The 20,886-nt window shown below is 44.3% G+C and overlaps 1 protein-coding gene across 2 annotated transcripts in view; it reads right to left on the reverse strand.

Moving 5' to 3' along the window:
- The window catches only part of CAMK2A (calcium/calmodulin dependent protein kinase II alpha), a 602,280-nt gene that overhangs the window by 138,715 nt on the left and 442,679 nt on the right, over window positions 1-20,886 (reverse strand). For both annotated transcript variants that reach the window (XM_078653588.1, XM_078653589.1), the window contains exon 7: window positions 9,873-9,975. In XM_078653588.1, coding sequence (XP_078509714.1) covers window positions 9,873-9,975 — 103 coding nt within the window. The remainder of the gene's footprint in view (window positions 1-9,872; window positions 9,976-20,886) is intronic.

A 20,886-nucleotide genomic window follows, 5' to 3' on the forward strand; every position in this document is an offset into this window, starting at 1 on the left:
CGTATCCCTCAGGGGTATACAGAGAGTCCATCGATCTTTAACCAGCTTCTGAAGAAAAATCTTGAAAGTCTAGTGCTGCCCCAGAAGTCAGTTCTGGTCCAGTACATAGACGACCTCCTTGTGGCGTCAGACACAGAAGAAGCTTGCAGGGAAGACTCCATTGCTTTGTTAAATCACCTAGCTGCCAATGGGCATAAGGTATCCCCGGGAAAATTGCAGTACTGCCTGACAGAAGTGCAGTACTTGGGACACAGAATTGAGAAAGGCAAACGAAAAGTGTCACCAGATAGGATAGAGGCGATCATGAAAATGAATGCGCCTCAGACCCAGAGAGAGGTCAGGATGTTCCTAGGGATGGTGGGTTATTGCCGACAGTGGATCGTGAACTTTTCACTGAAAGCAAAACCTTTGCAAAAACTGACGCACAGGGAGGTGAGTGATCCGGTACCATGGGACAAAGACTGTTTGATGGCATTCTTACAGCTGAGAGAGGACCTGTGTCGTGCTCCGGCATTGGGAATGCCTGATTACAATAAACAATTCTTTCTTTACTGTTGTGAGAGAGAAGGTTGTGCGTTGTCTGTGTTGGTCCAAATCCATGGGAATGCCCGTAGACCAGTTGCTTATTTCTCAGCTACTTTAGACCCAGTAGCCGCAGCGTTGCCCGGATGTCTCAAATCCGTTGCTGCAACGGGTGTCAGCATTGAGAGATGTGAAAATATCGTCATGGGGCACCCGTTAGAGGTGTGCGTGCCACATTCTGTTGAACTGTTGATGACCAGGACCAAAACACAGCATCTGACCAATAGCAGGCTCACGCGCTATGAGCAAGTTATTCTTGCTGCAGAGAACGTGACCCTCAAGAGATGCTCTGTTTTGAACCCTGCTACCTTAATGCCACTTCCAAATGATATTGATGATGATGATGAATATACAGACCATGACTGTCTCGATGTGACTGAACTATGCACCAAACCCAGACCCGACATCGTAGATGAGCCACTGACGGACCCAGACGAAGTTTTCTTTGTCGATGGCTCATGTGTAAGAGACGAAGTTGGGCAATTGAGAGCAGCGTATGCTGTTTGTACAATTGAAGGAGTTGTGGAAGCAGGGTGCCTGGAAGGAGTAAACTCCGCTCAGGTAGCCGAGATTATTGCCCTAACACGTGCTTGCTTAGCAGGCAATCAAATTCGAGTCACCATCTACACCGACAGCCAATACGGGTTTGGGGTAGTTCATGATTACGGGCAGTTATGGTCTCAAAGAGGGTTCATGACTTCTTCAGGCTCTCCCATTCGCAATGGAGAGTTTGTGCGCTTGTTGTTAGAAGCATTGCAATGTCCAGCAAGTATCGCAGTTGTAAAGTGCATCGCACATACCAAAAATGAGGACTTTGTTTCGAAAGGCAATAGATATGCTGATGAAGTTGCGCGGTATTGCGCAGAACAAGGTTACTCTTTCACAGAGGTGGATGTGGGTGGAATAAATGTAAGAACTGAATTAGCCATGATACTGGAAACTGTTGATACTTGGGATGAACTGTCAACCATGCAAGAAAATGCTCTTGATTCAGAAAAGGAAACATGGGTAAAGGCAGGATGTGTAATGGGTGAGACTCATTTTTGGGTCTCAGCAGACGGCAGAGCAGTGTTGCCCAATGAGATGGTGAGTCCAATGGCTAGACTCATACATGGTCCCGTACACTTAGGGAGAGATGCTATGCTGAGAGTGTTTAGACAGACTTGGTACAATCCTAAGTTTAGAATAGCAGCAGAAGCAGTGTGCCAGCGTTGTGTGACCTGCCAGCAGCTGAATGTAGGGAAAAGAACACCAGTTGCACTAAGTCACATAGGAAGGTCTGGAGGTCCATTCAATAGAATGCAGATAGATTTCATTGAAATGCCAAGATGCAACCGCCTCCGCTATGTCCTGGTGGTTGTTTGTGTGTTCTCCAGATGGGTTGAGGCATACCCTACACGTAGGTGCGACACCCTCACAGTGGCTAAGTTACTGCTTAGAGAACTTATCCCTCGGTTCGGGGTGCCGGCCTTTTTGGAATCAGATAGGGGAACACATTTTAACAGCGAGCTTGTGAAGATGATTTGTGTTGCACTGAATATAGACCAAAAGCTCCATTGCAGTTACCGACCAGAAGCCTCAGGAATTGTGGAACAAATTAATGGCACGATCAAGTCCAGAATAGCGAAAGTTTGCTCCTCAACGACCCTGAGTTGGCCTGATGCCCTGCCATTGGTACTCATGAGCCTTCGTAGTACCCCAGACAGAAGAACAGGGTTGTCACCACATGAGGTGTTAATGGGGAGAGCAATGAGACTGCCATCTATTCCAGCTACTGCACTGTTAAATATCACAGATGATATGATCCTGGACTATTGTAAGGGGCTGTCTGATGCCATGCGTTCTGTGTCCCTTCAGGTGCAGGCTGCAGAGGTTCCAGCGTGCCAGGGCCCTTGCCATGACCTGTATCCTGGGGACTGGGTCCTGGTGAAGAAACATGTGAGAAGAAGCTGCTTGGATATTCGTTGGCGTGGGCCCTACCAGGTCATCCTGATCACAAGTACAGCTGTAAAGGTGGGAGGCCTGCCCAACTGGATACACGCGTCGCATACGAAAAGGGTTCCAGCACCTCTGGAAACAGCTCCTCTCTCGGATGGACGTCCAGCTGAGGACCAAGAAGCCATAGAGGGGGCTAGCCAAGCTGTAGAGGTGCCAGTGGAAGCAGGGAACGAGTCTGACCAAGCTGAGGACGGTCAGTACAACAGCGAAACAGAAGACGCTACAGAAGGAGAAGACAGCTGGGAGTACGAGTCTGACCCTGACAGGTCTGAAAGAGAGCGAGAACAGACCAGAAGGAGAAGGAGTAGAAGGGCACGTGGAGAAGTAAATTGGCCGCAAAGAAGAAGTTCTAGCCTGAGGTCAACTCCAGAAGCAACCCTTCCTCCGATATCAGAAGACTCAGACCCAGAAGAAGGTGCTCAGGGCGCTGAGGCACCGAACCGAAGGAGGTCAAGAAGAGTGCGTGTGCCTAACAGAAGATACTCCACACCTGAGTGGACATATCTGGCGACAAATGTCTGTGAAACCGGAGACAGGGAGGATCCGAGCGGTGGTGGTGTCCAGTTCTGAGCCCATTATCACCGTGGAAATACAACTGTTGGTACCCGGTGTCGAACAAGAAGGGTCACTAACATTCGTGCTCCCCAGACCTCCCCGCCTCAGCAAGTTAAAACACATGTTTCTTACAGAATTGAAATTCCCCGACTTTGGTACCACGATAACAGCACATGAAGAGCATACTCTTCGCATGGAAATATTGAACTATGCTATTGAAGCTGCAACCACAAATCTAATAGTCGATTGTTAAAGGACTTTGTAAATAAAGCAAGCAGAAGAAAAGAAGATTACCTAGCGCCCAGGAAGCAGAGAATTTTAGGGAACCCCTTGAGTGGATGGAGAAGGGCTAGGGTTGTCTTTTTTGAACTGTGAAAGGACTTTTTGCGAAAAAGGCTGTCAGCCTCCAGCTGTGTGGATTCTAAAGACAAAAAAGGATTGAAAGAGACTGTAAAGGAACGAGAGGAAAAGAACTTTTTTTTGCAAAGAGAAAGGGAAAAGCTAGATTGTCTGACGAAATGGAGGCCGGCACCCCGAACCGCAGAGCTAAATGCATAATAGGTACACTAATAGTAGGAGTGATAATATTAATAGCTTTAGTGGTAACAATTTCTTATGTAAAGGGACATGAGGAAGAGGTAAAGGTAACTGATGCGAATTCTGTAGTAACACTTACACCCACTGTTGCAGGTGAGAAAAGGGAAAACACTCAAGAGAAAGCGTTATTGGCTGCAGAAGCCCGCAGGTTACATGTAGACGAGTCCCAAGGAGACTTTAGGTCAAATGCTTATGCTAAACTTTTGTATGAATACGTGGATGCCATGGAGGTTAAGGATTGCTACGTCTGCATGCAGTTGCCTGCGTCTGTAGATGAAGGAATTCGATATCATCACCTCCCTCTGACATATGGCATTACATGTAGCTTATTGCTTAGTATATTTTATGAGAGAGATAGTTTTGAATACTATTTCTCCAATTATGATTCTGTGTTGCCAGAAGTCCCGAATTATAAGCAGATGAATAAATGGGATTACTGGAAGAGTGAAGACAGATTGGCCAAGTTCTTCATTCCTTGGATTACCTTAGATACTTCACATGCCCGTAGAAATAATCTGACATGCAAGGTGTCAGAAGTCGAGAAAAAGTTCATAGGGCAGGTGGATGATCGTTACAGGAGACAAAAGATTTTGAAAAAATCAGGACAAGGGAAATTAGATTGGACCGAGGAAGAGAAGTCACACAAGAGAAAGGGTAGTAGTGGTCCAATAGCTTTAGATAAAGCACAGAAAGGAAAGTTATGTCTTCACCGAGCCAAAACGTATTATGAAAATGTATACGTGGGTGAAGTTGACTGTGAACATGCTTTTAATTTAGAGTACTACACTAAGGATTTCCTGAAGGGAATGCAAGTGATTCCAAATGTGTATTTTGTATGTGGAAGAAATGCTTACGTGAGACTACCTGACAACTGGTATGGATCATGTTACTTGGCAATTGTCTTCCCCAAAATATATCATGCACAAGACTTATTGATCATTGAGGGCCAGACATCATCGAGGGGAAGGAGGGATTTAGGCGATGCAGAAATGGTTGGAGATGTCTTTGGAGCTATGTTCCCTCTTTTGGGAATAATCCTTAATGATGTTAAAATTAGACGACTGGCAACAGTTGTCGACAGGTTGTCTGCCAGCACTGCTCAGTCCTTAATGCTGGTAGAAGGAGAGATGCAATCGATAAGGGCTATGGTTCTTCAAAATCGGCTTGCATTAGATGTCTTATTAGCAAAAGAGGGCGGAGTCTGTAAGGCTTTGAAGGTTCAGGAATGTTGCACTTACATTCCAGACCTTTCAAAACCCCTTGAGAAAGTTATTAAGAACATAACTAATATACACAAAGAGATCGAAGACTTGAGTAGAGAAAATGTCTGGGAAAAGGTGGGCCACGGAATGAGTACAGTTGGAGGGTGGTTTTCCACCTTAGGCAAAAGCTTTATTTGGTATGTCCTAAAGCCTATCATCATAATATTGATCTGTGGGATAGTATTGTGGGGATTGGTGAGGGTATTCAAATGGTACAGAGCAAGAAGGTCAGAAAGGGCCCAAAGAGAACAGTTGCAGAGATTGGCTGCCATACAAGATAATCAGTATAGGAGCCTGAGAGCTCTGGAAGCGCAGAGAATGCCAGCAATAACTGCAGTTTAAATGTTAGTGATGACCCCGAGAGGTCATCAAAGGGGGGAACTGAGAGAGCGCAAACTGAGATAAATATATGAGTACATCACACTTACCTATAGAGAGCATAATTCATGAAGAGAAATGCCATGAGTGCTAATAGTATCTGAAATTATATTCTAAATGTATAGCTAATATAGAGATTTAAGTAGAAGTGGAACTAATACAGAAATGTGTGACATTATATGATTTTATTAGACGTGATTATTTTGAATCTGTGTCGTGTAGCTGTTAACATATAAGATGGTCTGTGGTAAAACGCAGAACGTGGTAGGCCTCAGGGCCAGAGCTGGAGCTAAAAGGGAAGGTGTTTCTTTTCACGACACAGATTGTTTAACGTTTTTGGTCATTGCATTAATGGGCCATGATTTAGAGTAATGTTTTCTAAATAATAGAATAAGAGTTTTAACATGCTTTAATTAAATGAAGAAATTGAATGCTATAATCATAATGTGAAATATTGTAGGCCTGAAATGTTTTAGCATTGATTTACACGTACATGTCTGGGCTGAGAAATGTTGCAAGCCTTTTTTAGAAGTCTATGAGAGTTGGGTTCTTGGCGGCAGATATCTGTCTGCAACAGGAAAGGGGGGATCCAATTATAAGTGAATGAATAGAGGCCTGTTCAGTAGACGGCCCAGACATGGAGGAGGGTTCTGGAATGTTTAAGGGGTATCAGCGGGCCGGAGAAGAGACTGAGAAGCAAGGTCAACTCTAACGTCTGAGGCCCAATACAAAGCATCATGGAAAAAGCCTGAAGTTGCACCACGTGAGAGGCGTTTCGCAAGGGGCGTCTCAAATGTTGTTGACTGTTTTGTATTAGGGACAGCACCCCTGGGTGGAGTTAGAGCAGAGACCTGAGGACCCTTTAGAGAGCGGATGGGTAGGCAGTGAGGGGTCATGACTGGAGAACTTTAGGTTTTCACCAAGAGACTTAGAGTGGGTGACTTCCCTTGGGGGTCATTCATTGCTGACACCTTTGTTAGATTGGGATTTGATTAAGTAGGGATACCATCTAGAACAGGGTAGGGACGCCTAACCTGTGTTTGTTTTCCTCCAACCTAAATGAAGGAGAGATATGCGTCTATGCTGGTAGCTTTGCTATTTTTAGAACTTGTGTTAGTGATTTCTGTTGCTCGTCTGAGGGCTTTTCGAGAGCACATGTATGTAATTGGACCTGTGTATCTCGTGAATCTCATTCTGAGATGCTTGTATTTGCAGCTCATTATATCTTTACAATAAACTTTTGAAACCTAGAAGTTGTCCGTGATCTTTGAGAGTAGAGTCCTTTCTTGGGTGAACTAATTTGCAGATAGGTGTACTGTTTCCTTCCAAGACAGGCAATAAAGGTTCAGTCGACCAGATCGAGGTTTGGATCAATAGATATAAGGTATCGATCAAAATCTCGCCCTTTCATTATGGTCGTCACCCTTTCTTTCTTTGTCAAGTGTATTATTTTGAATCATTTTTAAAGATGCGGTTCTCGTTCAGGCTACACAAAAATACACATAAATCCACTTATTTTATTTAGGTGTTGGCATCCGACAACCGAGGGTAGGAATTCCTCATACCCGCCCTTAAACTCATTGTTTATATGTATACTTCGTGTCACATAAACTGCTGCCACACCACTAACATTGTTCCACTTTCAAGCTTGCACGTCTGAGCCTCACACTTGTGAAATGAGAGAAATTTTTAATACACCGAGGCAATTCATAATACGGACCACTTATGGAGTACGCACAAGACACTAAACACACACATAATGTTAGTGTTACTCCAGTGGTGGCTGGCAGGGAACGCGGGTGGTAGGGTAGGGGGGGGGGGGTTATGGGCGGTTGAACAAAAAAGAAAAAAAAACGTAACTTTTTCCTCGCCGGTGTCTCACCATCGTTGCTTCGCTTCCTGGCAGTCAGGGAATCAGGAGGCACCCAGGCTCCCTCCCCTAAGCTAATCACAACACTACAATGCAGCATTGTGATTGGTCTGAGTGCCGCGGTTCGGCGCTCAAGAAAGCCTGTGCAGGTTCCTCAACAGAGTGTGTATTTCAGCCAGGTGGGGAACATGTAACATGTGCATGACTGTTTGGCCGGGAGGAGACAGCCGGGCAAGCAGTCATGCACACTTAGTGCGTGCACACCACTCCTCCTCCTGTGCCACCAGCCCCGCCCACCCTTACCCTGCCCCGTAACAAAGAAAAATAAAATGATAAGAACAAGGGTATTATCATTCAAATTTTTTTTTTCTGCTCTGAGAGCTTTGGGGTGTTGTCCTTCACCTTAGCGGAGGAGCCGCCCCATATGTTACTTATTTCATCAACATCAGAAGACTGATACACTGTGCAGGCCCTTAAAGCAGCCGCGGCCCATGGAGGGAGTTGCGATGGGGCAGGCAGGCAGGCGGGGCGGGGGAGGGTCAGGGTGAGGGGGTGATAAACAACGGAATCTGGATGATTGCAGGTAAGTAAACAATTAAATTAATAAAACGAATTTCGGTCCGTGCCCGGCATCGCAAAATGCGATGCAGGGCGCGCTACGAAATTCGTTTTATTCATTTAATTGTTTACTTACCTGCAAGCATCCAGATTCCGTTGCTTATCACCCCCCACCGTGTCCCTCCCCTGCACCGCCTGCCTGCCCCACCGTAACTCCCTCCATGGGCCGCGGCTGCCCTCGCGACCAGAATCTGTGGTCTACAGGTTGCCCTCGACCGTTCAACCCAATGACCTGCCAGCCGATGCATTAACTTATATCAGAGCACCTGCCTAACTTCCTGTGGATACTGTTTAGGTCTCAGCTTTAGACGGCGCGCATGCACTGTCTTATTGCTTTCCTCATCCATCTAGCTTTCTCTCAGTCTTTCTCCTACATGAAGTATAATCACTAAGTAGAGCAAATTTTGCTAGTGAGCTCAAGCGTTCTTTATAAAAGTGAAGACAGTGGGTTTGGAGAGAAGGGCAGATTACACACTCCGCTAGTGATGCTGCAAGGAGGGCTGGCCTAACCTGGCACCTAGTGCGTATGGCTGTGCTGATGTGCCATTAGCCTTGAGAACGCATTGCCAACGCCTAAAGACATAACATTGACAACACCTATAGCTCTAAGATTGCCAAGGCCTTTTGGCTTTGCAAATGCTTATTTCTCTAGTGAGAAAGTTGGTTTGAGCAGAAATGGCTTGCAAGACTAGCAAGATCTGGACTTTGGACATTTCTGTGGGAATGGTACAAAGGATCATATATTTTGAAAGTGTGGATCTCGTGATAAGATTTACTAAAGTACCAAGTCTCATGTGGATGGCTACCCTCGAATGTAATCCATAGTACTTATGAGAAATGCATTTCAGTCCTTTAGAATGTGCCAGGCTGCAGCATTTTTGGTAATGCACGCTTAGTCTTTGATACACAGTTTACACTCAGCCCTTGCTTCCATCAACTTTTTCTGTTTTTTTGTTTTGCTTTTATTTACTTTATTTATGGATCCTTTCACGAAGAGACTTTCTTGGCCATCTCTTGATACTAAACGTTTCCCCTATAAGCTTGGACTCTATTTGGATACACCAAACTACTGTTACTAGTCCCACCTGTGAGGGAGTCTCTTGTTATTACTAGAGACTGAGCAGCATTTAAGTACTAGAATGAGTGAGTTCTGTGAATACACAACTTCTTGTTCCTTACCTGCCGCTCATTTCATGTACTCCCACTAGAGAGCTCTAGAGTTGTGTCCTCTTCCAGCACCTCCTCCTTCACTCTAGATTTTTTGCCAGTTTTGGAGCTGGGCAGTGCATGGTCCAGCATTCTCAGACACACCAGACCTGGAGGACGGCCTGGGATTAGCTACATCACTGAGTCTCTCTGACTGTGAAAGATGTACAATGAAGATCCCGCTCTAACCACATAGTGTTCTTCGCATCACTAGAGGTGAGCTCCGTATAGAAGACCAACTTGCCTTTCGTTTAGAAGAAGCTTCTAATATGTAACCAAAAAGCAAGTGTGTTGCCACTGCAATGAATCAGAGGTGATCATTCCAACTTTAATTTCACTACTCATGAGACTAGTGACCTATAAAGAAATTGGAAGATTTCCTGACAGGAAGTATGGTAGAACTGAGGAAGGGTCAGTCTATGTTGAAGCGAGCTTGACTTGATACCCTGGTTGCCCCTGGTTGCGTTATAGGTCTGTTGGACTGTGACGATGGTCTGGACTTGCCCCTAGCTCTCAATGTCTGCCACCTCCATGGCAATCAGCAGATGAGCCCAGGCTTAAGTCGCCATTTTTCATAGTGTAGCTCGACTGAAAATGTTTGCGCCTTCTGTTAAACTGTTCTCCTGCAAGGACTCAGTCGTGGTACTTGATATGCAAATAAAGACAGTTTTCAACAATCTTATTTCAAGGTTCTCCATTTTGAAGCTCTTCTATTTGCCAACTTTGAGAAATGGAAATGCTCGCTCATGCAACTGACAAATACTGACATTGATACATACGGATACCGCAGCAAAGCAGCCACTCACCGAACCATGCTTGCTGCTCCCCTTCCACCTCGATGGCTAACCCAAAGTCTGCCAGCTTCACTGCGGCCCCCTTCAGTTTTGATGCCAGCAGGAGGTTCTCCGGCTTCAGTGAAGAAGAGGATGAAATGGGGAAAAAAAGAGACAAGTAGATCAGATTCAACGGCGACACACTGCACTCCTCCATCAACGCAGTTAAAGAGGACATAATAGAAGGCTCTGATGAGGTAAGTCCAGCAGGCCATTGCACTCTGGTGCACTGAAGTGATATGTGAGGGGAGTGTTCTGTGTATGGTGATTCTAGCTGCTCATTACCCTTGGCAGGGTTTGCCTTACAGTGAGAGGGAAGCAGGACTTCTCACTATCTCCCGCCACTCCATTGTGACATGTTATGATCTTGCTAGTTGTATATAAGGAAAATATTGATCTATGGCCTTCAACTCTAGTCTCAACAAGTGATTCCGTTCATAGAGTGCAGGGTAAGGGTGCTTCACTTCACTTGTGCTTAGAGCAAAAAAACGATGCGGGCACGGCGAAAACAAACTGTCTCAGATTTCTGGGAATCTGAATTTCCTGCACTGCAAATATAATCAATATGTATTGACAGCTTAAAAACAACATTTATTTAGACTTTGTTTTATTCATCATGTATTGAATGTCAAGCTGTTAGAATATTCACACAATCAGTTTGCATACGTGCAGAGTGCAATATATGTGCAATAGTACTAGCTAGGCAGTGCAAGAAAATGCCACACTCAAACCTCAGCCTCTTGCAAGATCAGGAATATCCAGTTCATGTGTCAGTTGAGCACAAACGATATTTCCTAATGGTGACAAGGACCTGTTTGAACAATCACATTCCTTTTTAAGTTGAAGACTACCAGACAGTGCAGCTGTCTGGTTTGCTAACAACATCTTGGGGTCATTCAGAAAGCCTCCATGGGAATGCTTTCTGCCTGTTGTTTACCATTAGCTTTGGTAATTCATATTTCTTTGCTTTCTATTTACTGGCTCTATTTGTTTAGGCTGTCGAGTTCGTCCTTTCCCTTGCCCAAACCATATTTACTGTATTTGTCCACCAGTGCTTGGTTTCTGTAAACAGGCCCTTAAATCTTGTTCTTATCTTGTCACATTTGCTGTGCATTCAAAGACAGAGGTCAAATATCAGGCTCTCTGTTCCAGGAAGCTTGGTGTTTACTTTTCTATCTCTGTTTGAAGTGAGAGGATGTATGTGGCAATCATGCTAGCTCGAGGGGGTGTTTGAGGAGGGCTTTTCTAGCACACAATAACATTTAAAATGTCTTTTAAAATGTCTGTTAATGAACTGTGCAGATATTTCAGAATTAGAAAAGGGCAAATGAAGCACATTTTTAGGTAATTTTGAAGTGTGGTGGAAACAAATATTTTAAAACAATCAATACACTAGGTGATGACATTCCCACACATTGTTTGTGTGCTGTATACTTTTATCAGGGAAACTGTATGTCTGTGCAAATGTAATGGTGATTTCAACTGGAGATGTGATGTAATGGAAGTGTGCTACGACACCATGCATATTTTGCTCTATGCCACTCCACTCTACTCTGCACCACTCCACCCACTGCACTTTACTCTACACCATTCCACTTTACACCACACCACTGCACTCTGTGCCACTGCTTTCTACGTCTCCCCACTCTAGTCTGCACTACTCTACTTTATACCAGTGCAATCTATGCTGCTCTACTCTACACCACTGCATTCTTCCCCACAGGTCTCTTTCCCACTACCCTCTTTGCCACTGCACTCTTTGCCTCTCCAGTCTAGGCCACTCCAGTTTCTTCAGCATAAATTCACTCTGTGTCACTCCACTCTATGCCACTCTGCAACACTCACTCCACACCACTGCTCTCTATGCCAATACACTCAACGCCAATGCACTCTACTCTGTACCACTCCACTCTATTCTCCTGCACTCTATCCCAATCCACTGTACACCACTGTAATCTAATCTGCACAACTGTACTCTATGCCACTTTACTCTGCACCACTCTACACCACTGCACTCCATGCCACTGTACTCTAAGCCCCTCTACATGACACCACTGTGGCCTGCTCGACTGTACACTACGCCGCTGCACTCTATGCCACTCTACCCTGCAGAACTCCATTTTGCACCGCTGCACTCTACGTCACTGCACTTTACTATGCACCACTCTAATCTATGACACTCCATTCTACTGTGCTGCATTGTAGCACATTGCTGAATTTTATACTGCTGAACTATACACCACTGCACTCCACATCACTATACATTGCAATATTCTATGCCAATGCACACAACTCCAGTCCAATACACTCTATACCACTCTACTCTGCACCACTGCACTCTATGCCTCTGTATTCTGCGCCATTGCACTCTATGCCAATCTACTCTCTGCCACTCTACTCTTCACCACTGCACTCTATGCCTCTGTATTGTACGCCACTGCATTCTCTGCCACTATACTCTGTACCATTCCACTCTGCACCACTCCACACTTCACCACTGCACTCTACTATGCACCACTCTAAGCTACGCCACTGCATTCTAAGATACTGCATTGTATGCCAATGGATTCTATGAAGCCTCGCTGTATGCCACTATACACTACAACAATCTATGCCAATGCACTCTACACCAGTCCACTCAACTCCACTTCACTGTAACCCACTCTATGCCATTGCACTGTACTGCACCACTCTACTCTGTGCTGCTCTACTCTTCGGGACTCTACTCTATGCCAATCTGCTCTATGCAACTCTATGCCACTGCACTCCACTCTGCGCCACTCTACTATGTACCCCTCTAATCTACACCACTGCATTCTATGATGCTGCACTGCTCGCCGTGGAATTCTATGCTGCTGCACTCAACACCACTATGCTCTGCAACACTCTATGCGAATGCACTCTACAATAGTCCACTGTACACTATGCCACTCAACTCCACAATGCCAATGCTCTCTACACCACTGCACACTATGCCTCTCTACTCTACACCACTATACTCTGCACCCTTGCACTCTACGCCACTGCATTGTACGCCACTACACTCTACAGCACAATATTCTACTCTGCACCATCCTACTCCACTCTAGTATGCACCACTCTACACCACTGCACTTTATGCCACCATACTCTGTACCACTACACTCTTTGCACCAGTACATTTTAAGATTCTGCATTGTATTCTGCTGAATTCTATGCCGTTGCACTCTACGCCATTGCACTCTATGCCAATGCACTCTACTCCATCCAGTCCACTATACTCTATGCCACTCCACTGTACACCACGCCATGCTATGCCACTCCATGACATTCTAATATGACACTTCATGCCACTCTACAACACTCCACGCCACTCTCCACTACGCCACTAACTTTTAGTCATACTGAACAGCATCCAAGCTGCTGTACAACATGGCTAAAACACATTGGTAAAGCCAATAGCTCTTGCATAGGGGAGACCTGTTGGCTTTTACAATGCTCATTACTCATGTGATGTTTTATAGCATACAGCCCATCAAATAACCCTGCAGCACACATATGCAAAAAGTGCAATATTAGGATGAGAGGTCATCCCAGCAGGAGCTCAATTGCCACAAAAGTGCTGGCCCATTACTTTGCACTGGGCAAAAATGAGCGAGGTGTACATTCAAGAGCAGCTGAAATGGTGAAAGAGATGCATGTGTCATACAGCTTGGCATTGGCTAGAAACAGGGATCTCTGTATTTGTCAGTCGAAAATCAATCTTTCTTCTGTTCAGGCGCTCATAAGACTACAATCAATGTTTCAGAGGGACTGTGGCGGCTGTGTGTCACTATCCATAAAGCATCCAGTGACAAGAAAACATGAAGGCGTAGGATATGTGCCAGTCATGATGTATGTTTTGAAATTCAATCTGTTCGTGCGGGCCATCAAATAGTAATAAATACGCATAGAAGAAGGAAAAAATGAGGGAGCATTCATTTAGGTCTGATTTACGGCACCTACAGCGTGCAAATCGTTGAGGTTCCTAGCCCCACTGAAGGATAAGCCGGGACATCTGATTATTTATCATATGTGTCAAGTCCAACTTTGAAACGACATTCATGAAGGTTCGTGCCTTGAAGAGCCGTTTTATTAAAAGGACTCTAAGTGAATCCGTACACTTTTTCTTTTTGTGCCCGGGTACTCTGGCATAAAGGAAAACGTTGTTTAATGTGGCACAGTTGCATACTGTTAATAATGCAGCTGAAGTTTTGAATAACCTAGGTGGGTGATAGGTGTTGTTGCGGCAAGACTCCTTATTAATGAAATTTGAACATAGAGAATCCCCACTGTGCCTTTATCAGTCAAGCCTAGTAGATAGCACATGCACTGTCTGTTGCAAGGCATAGTGTGACTTACCAAGAACACAGTGAGGCTTGAAGCCCACCCCTTCATTCTCATTAGTTGTATTTCCCTGTCACTTTCATTCGCCTGATTTTTATTCATGTCCCAGAATGTCAATCTTGTGCTACAAAATGACCCAGGCACTTTGTCAAAGGCTTTCTGTTTTTTTTATCTAGCCTGCTGCACAGCTTTGCAGAAGCTGTGGAACGTGATTAAAAATCATTTGCAAAGACAATAGGTTACAAAGGCAGGACCTATAACTTTTGCCAGCACTTACTAAATACTGTTTATAGTTAATATATATATATATACAAAAAACCTTTTGCCATTTAAAAACTTAAAAACTTTGCTAGAAAAAAACAGATATTTGAGGTGAGCAGATTCAGTGTGTTGGTGAGTGCTCTATATAGGAGCTACTCTCCACCTAAATTTGGGAAGTACCCAGAGTTCTCTGCTTCCTATTTTGCATAATTTATTAAGCAACCTGAAACTTGAAAGGGTAATGTTTTGATTTATACCTCTCTGACGAGCACTAAGGAGTGTGAAACATATATCAGGGGTAGCTTTTATGCATTTCAGGTTGGTTTGGATTGTATTATACCAATCCAAAGCTGTAATACTGTGCCTGGAGTTGTAAAAAGCTTTTGTTATTTTACAGCTCAGCATGGATAGCACTTTGCTAATCCTATGCTCAAATGTTTTACTGTATAAATGGCAAAAGGCTTTGTCTCTTACTAGCTCGGCGTGGATGGCACTGTGCTAATTCTATGCTTAAAAATGTTGCTAGAAAAATAGACATTTTAGTTGAGCAGACTCGGAGCGTCGCTGGTGTTGCAGGGTGCTCTATATAGGAGCTGCTCTCCACCCAAATTTGGGACCTACCCAGAGTTCTCTGCTTCCTATTTTGCATAATTTATTCAGCACTCAAAACCTGAAAGGGTAATATTTTGACTTATAGTGGGTGCTCCCTTGTGTCTGGACAAAGCTGTACCTCTCTGAAGAGCTCTAATGAGAGTGAAACACGTGTTAGGAGTTGCTTTTATGCATCACTAGGCCTCTATTACTTCCTAAAGGGCTACAAATAACTCCCAAAGCTGGCCATGGGTAAATTACTATGAGATTAAACCATTAATTCCTTGTATCAAATTCATGTTATTATTTTTTTATATATCAATTGCTCATTTCTTAATTTGTATTTTTCTTTACATTATGCATATCTCAATTGAAAAAAGTAGAAAGTGAAAACATACAATGTATACGGTGCTATAAAAATTGATTCCATATATGGCATCAGTTCCTTGATCGCTCAATTGCATTTATTATGAAACATGATGTATATATATACAATGTGTACATTACTACACAATTTGATTCAGTGAATAATATCGGTTCTGATGATCAACTGTTTAAATTTCATAAAAGAGACAATCACAAGAACATTAAAACACAAGGAGACGTCCATATATTCACATTTTATCGTAAAAATAATACCTCATATAAATTTCGTGCCCCCATATATACATATATATGAAGAAGTCACTAGATCTCTGCTGTAAGGGCTCTAGATATGTGATATGCGCTGTATGTGGTGAATGTGCATTTGAAAATTGTAAGTAGATGAGCAGCTACATGGTGCTAGGTGCAGAGACTGGAGTAGGGAATTAATAGACATTATCTCCATAGTATTTTCTCACAGGATTGGCTCCTAGTTCTACTATCAGAACCTATATTTTCTTTTTTGCATGTTTCTTTGTCACTCATTCCATAAAGATAAGAAAGGACCTCTGCATCTGGCAGGAAGCCCACTAGGTGACAGGGCACACAACTTAGCAGTCTTGCTTTTCCACTCAACCCCATACCTCCCATACCCTTTTTTATCATTTCAAAATAATCGTTATTAATTTTCAATACACAACAAAGACCAAATATGGCTGAAATAAAGAGATGGAAACATATCCATATATGTTTTCTTGTCTTTATTTCACCCTTATTGTTAGAAAACATGAAATATATAGATAGAAAGTGGAGTATCAACTTCAATCTTTCTGTGGTCGCTGTGTCAACGGAGAGGAAAATATGCATTAATACAAACAAGTATAAAGGTTGTTCCATACAAAACATCCACATAAATGAATCTTTAGAACCAATACATAAAGAGGGAATTGCAATATGGATAAGCATAAGAGGAAATAGGAAGGCTGCAAGGTCATTTATCTTGCTCGAAACAAATGCATTGCTCGCAATAATGCAAATAGTCTGCCATGCCAGTTTCTAAAGTGCAAACCAAGGACCACCACTTCAAGGAGGTTTAGTGGCAACTAAATAGTTATCAAAGGTTTCCATACAATTTGTGTTGAGTTTTCCCGGGGAGTGTTGCAGTGCAAAGTTATCAGAACCCCTGATTTGTGATACCCAGTTCAACCAAGCTGTAAACAAAGTTGGTGTGTGGCTTTCAAGTTAGAGATAATCGTTTTAGCTGTGGATGACAATAAAAGATCGAGTAGAAGGACATCACCAGGGCCTTTAATATTAGGGTCAAGCAAGCCCTTGACAAGAAATGAGACTCATTTTTGGAACTTTTATTAAATAGCTTGGATATAAAGTAGAAGACATTGTCCCAGAAAGATTCCACTGATATGCAGGGAAAGACTAGGTGGGCGAGGTCCACTGTTTCCTCATTACAGCTCCTGCTGATGAGGCTTTCTAAGAGTTTTACAGTCTGTGGATGGTAAGGTGTCCAGTAGGCTTTGTGGATTAGCCAATATTTAGCTTGCAAATGTAGTGGTGATATTTTGTATGAGGTGACTGATTTACGCATAAATACACATCTTTTTGTGAAGTTGGTTTTTAAATTGCAGGTCTAAAAATGTCACTTTTAGGAAGTTGGCATTTTCTTACTTTAACAATGCTGTTCCTCTACCTGTCCCTGGAATACACATCTGGGTTGGATGACAGTTGGGCTCTGTAAATTCACTCTAGACAGTCACACACAAAGGGAGCTGAGGTGTGCCCTGCATATCCTGATGACCCATCACCAGGATGATGGGTCTTCCTGAGTTAGAGTGGAGCGGGAAGTTGACTCTTGCACCTGAGTAGGACAGTGCCTGTCCCCACACAAACAGCTGCATACTTCCTGTAGTGTGTCTGAAGCCAGTGCCAGGGAGGGAATTTTCTGGTGCACTACAAAGACCTTTCTTTGAAGTCTCCCTACTTCAAAGGCTAAAATAGGTATAAGTATTTGACCTCGGACGCCATATACTTAGAACACTTCTGGACTGAAGACATTCTGCCAGGAGGAGGAACTGTTGTGCTACCAGGAGTAACTGCCACTTTGCTGCTTTCTATGCTGTGTTGGCATACTGCTTCTTGCCTGGGAGTGAGAGTACTGGACTTTACTCTCTGCACCCTGCTTTCTAAAATTTCTGCAAGGGCTTGACTGAGCTTGCCTCTTGTTGTTGAAGTCTCGGGTACATCAAAGATATCACCTGCATCATGCAACTAGCACTTGGGCTCCTCTGCTGTGAGTCTTGACATGCCAAGCGGAGACAAACTCAGTCCTGGGCCCTTGGAGGTGAATTTGGTGCTGCAACCGAGAAATTTGATGCCTCAATTCCAAGCATCAGTTGGAACTGGCGCATTTCCATCACCGCTGCCTGCACCGAAGCCGTGGACACCGCTGGCCGGGTGTGCAATGCCACTACCTCAACTTTAATGGAGCCCTGACCTTGCCACAGCGCAAACAAAGAACTGTGGCAGCATAAGTCTCAACACCGGGACGTCGGTGGCCCATCCCCGACCCTGTGTGACTCCTGATCGACGCAGCGTCTTGGTCCAAGTGGTTCGGCTTCGATGTTAAGGAATCGACGCTCCGCGCTCTCAACATCAACCTCGCCTCAACATCACATCACCTTCTGGAACTGAGATCTCACACCCACAACCGAAGTATCACCTCCTCTGTGCAACGCATCATTCTGGAACGGTAGAAGCTTCAATGACCCTGCATCGCCTTAAGGAGCTGACACCTCACCTGCAACAGGGAAGCCTCACCTCTACTGCGTGACGCTGCGCCTTGCGCTCTGACATTGTGTCCTTGGTTTCCAACCCCGCGTCTATGTTTTACACCACCGCCAAGGTCATGAAGCGCATCCAGATAGCCACAGTTGGAGCTATAGACTTCTAAGCACTGCAAGTTTGATTTAATATTTAAAAAATCATATTTTTACTTGTGTATGTGCAGATTAAAGCCGTGTCAGGTGGCTCAGGGGACTAATGCGTTCACTGTAGGGGCCTGTGTTCGACCTCATGCTCACAAGTTCAAATCCCAGCTGGTCCACTCATCCTTCCGAGATTGATAAAATGAGCACCATTGAGTTGGGTAACAATAAACACATCTGCTATTCAGCACTAAGATGGCCATGGGTGACGTGCGCTTCAGAAATACATGTTATATTGATTTTTTTCTAATTTTGGTCTTGTTTTACTCAGATAAATATTGGCTATTTCCTAACCTGGTGTGTAGTGCTTTTGTGGTGTTTTCACTGTGTCACTGTGTGTGTATGTGTGCACAACTATTTTACACATTGTCTGTTTAGTTTAGCCTTACTGCTCTGTGCCAAGCTACTGGAGGGGGAGCACAGGTAAAGTTTAAGTGTGTACTACACTTACCCTGACTAGAGTGTGGATCCCTACTTGGACAGTGTGCACACCTCTGCCAACTAGATACCCCATTAGGGCTGGACTGACAGTAGTGGGCATCGGGCATTTCCCCCGGAGGCTGGAAGTGTGGGAGCCAGTTTTGCAGTGGTAGGGGCTGGTTTTGTTACTAAGGGCCGGTTTTGCTGCAGTGCTGCAATATAGGCCCTCAGTAACAAAAGCAGCAGCCAAGTGTTCCTGGGGCTGGTCTGAGAACATTGCCAAGGCTGCTTTCGATTCCCAATACGGCCCTGGACCCCATTTATAATAGGTTAGAAGAGTGAGTGTCCCACTTTTTGATTACTTTCCTCTTTGCCCTTAATGTTTTAGGTTACAATAAGTGATAGATTTTGGGAACATGGTGACCCAGCTTGTTGAATTTATAAATGAGTGATGGGAGGGAAGGTTCGCTGTAGTGATATTTGGATTTGGAAATGGCCATCTTAATTTTGAGGAAATTGTAGAATTCCGTCTTCTAAATAGTATTGTGTTTGTAAGTTTGGAAAGGTTAGGGGGGAGGCTATGGAACCTAGCAGTATAGGAAAATATAAACCTTTGGTGATCCATGAATCACATTAAAGTCTGTGGCCCTCATATATGATGTACGGATTGTGCCAAAGAGAAGCTAGATGGTAAACTTCACTCAGGAAGGCAATTTCTTATCAAGCATTGACAAGGCATTTCTGGTGTTTTTGAATATGCATTTGGAAGTGGTGAGATGTTTGCAGTTGATAGTGAGTTGAGTCTCGAGATCTAAGTTGTCCAAGATGGCTTTTTCAACCTCCAGCCAGGTGGGTGTGTAGTTATCAGGTGTGGGGAGCCAATATGTGCCGTGTTTGGCTAAGAAGACTGTCTGATAATCCCTACAGGTGGTGCGATCGACTCCACCTAGTGTATTGGAAAGGTACGTTTTTTCAGTGCTATTCAAGCTTTTTTTACCTTGCTAAATTACATTTTGAATCAATTTACCTAAATTACAGTGGAATTCATCTAAAAGTAATAGGGGTAGCATACTGATTAAGTAGTTAATTATTTGGGTAATTCAGACTTTCTTCACCTGGCATGGGAGTGTCAGGTGGTGAGGCGGTTCTGGATGGGGGTAATGGACAAGGTCCAAGAGGTCACAGGCCTGCCATTATGGGAGGAGCCACTGCAGTGTCTACTAGCTTATGTATGTAAACCTAAAAAACGGAAGCTACCTTACAAACTGCTACAATTGATGATAGTTCTAGCTAGATGCAGGGTGGCCATAACATGGATAGGGCAGAGTGGCCCACAGCTGTTGTTGTGGCTCAAAGATATTAGAGAGTGTGCATTGGCTGAGGAGCCGCACATGAAGCTTACGTGGAGGGACGAAAAGTTCCAATCAGACTTAATGGAGTGCAGGGAATAGTGTAATACAGGGCTCCTAGCGGGAGTGAGTGGGTCCGGGAAAAGTTGCTCAGAAAGTGGTGGGGAAGTGACGGACAATGTATTGAGACTGAACTATTTTGTCTGGCGCCCGATGGAGCTACTTAGTTTAGCTATAGGGGAGATGGGCTGTGGATTCCCTCCTTGGTCGTCACCTACCCAGTCGGTCTTTAGACAGACTTCTTTTCGCCTCTCCTTATTCTCTCGTTCTTAGCTCCTATCCCCTCTCCCCCGAATCTCTCCCCTTGCTTGCTACTCTGCCTACCCCCCTGTCCTTTGTGCCCTTTGACTAAGCACTCCTTCTCCCCTTGTTGGGGAAAGATTCAATATTTATACTCTGGAGTCTCAGCGAACCCGCTGAGTGAGTCCACTGCGCCAAGGGAGCCACTCACACTTGAGGTATGGTATGGTACCCCTTGCCAAAGCACTCCCTCTCCCCTTTCTGGGGAAGGATCCAGTATGTAGGTCTTGGAGTCTCAGAGACCCCTCTGAGAGAGTCCACTGCGCAAAGGGAGCCTCT

Source organism: Lissotriton helveticus, chromosome 7 (genome assembly GCF_964261635.1).
Source record: "Lissotriton helveticus chromosome 7, aLisHel1.1, whole genome shotgun sequence".
Taxonomy (NCBI): domain Eukaryota; kingdom Metazoa; phylum Chordata; class Amphibia; order Caudata; family Salamandridae; genus Lissotriton; species Lissotriton helveticus.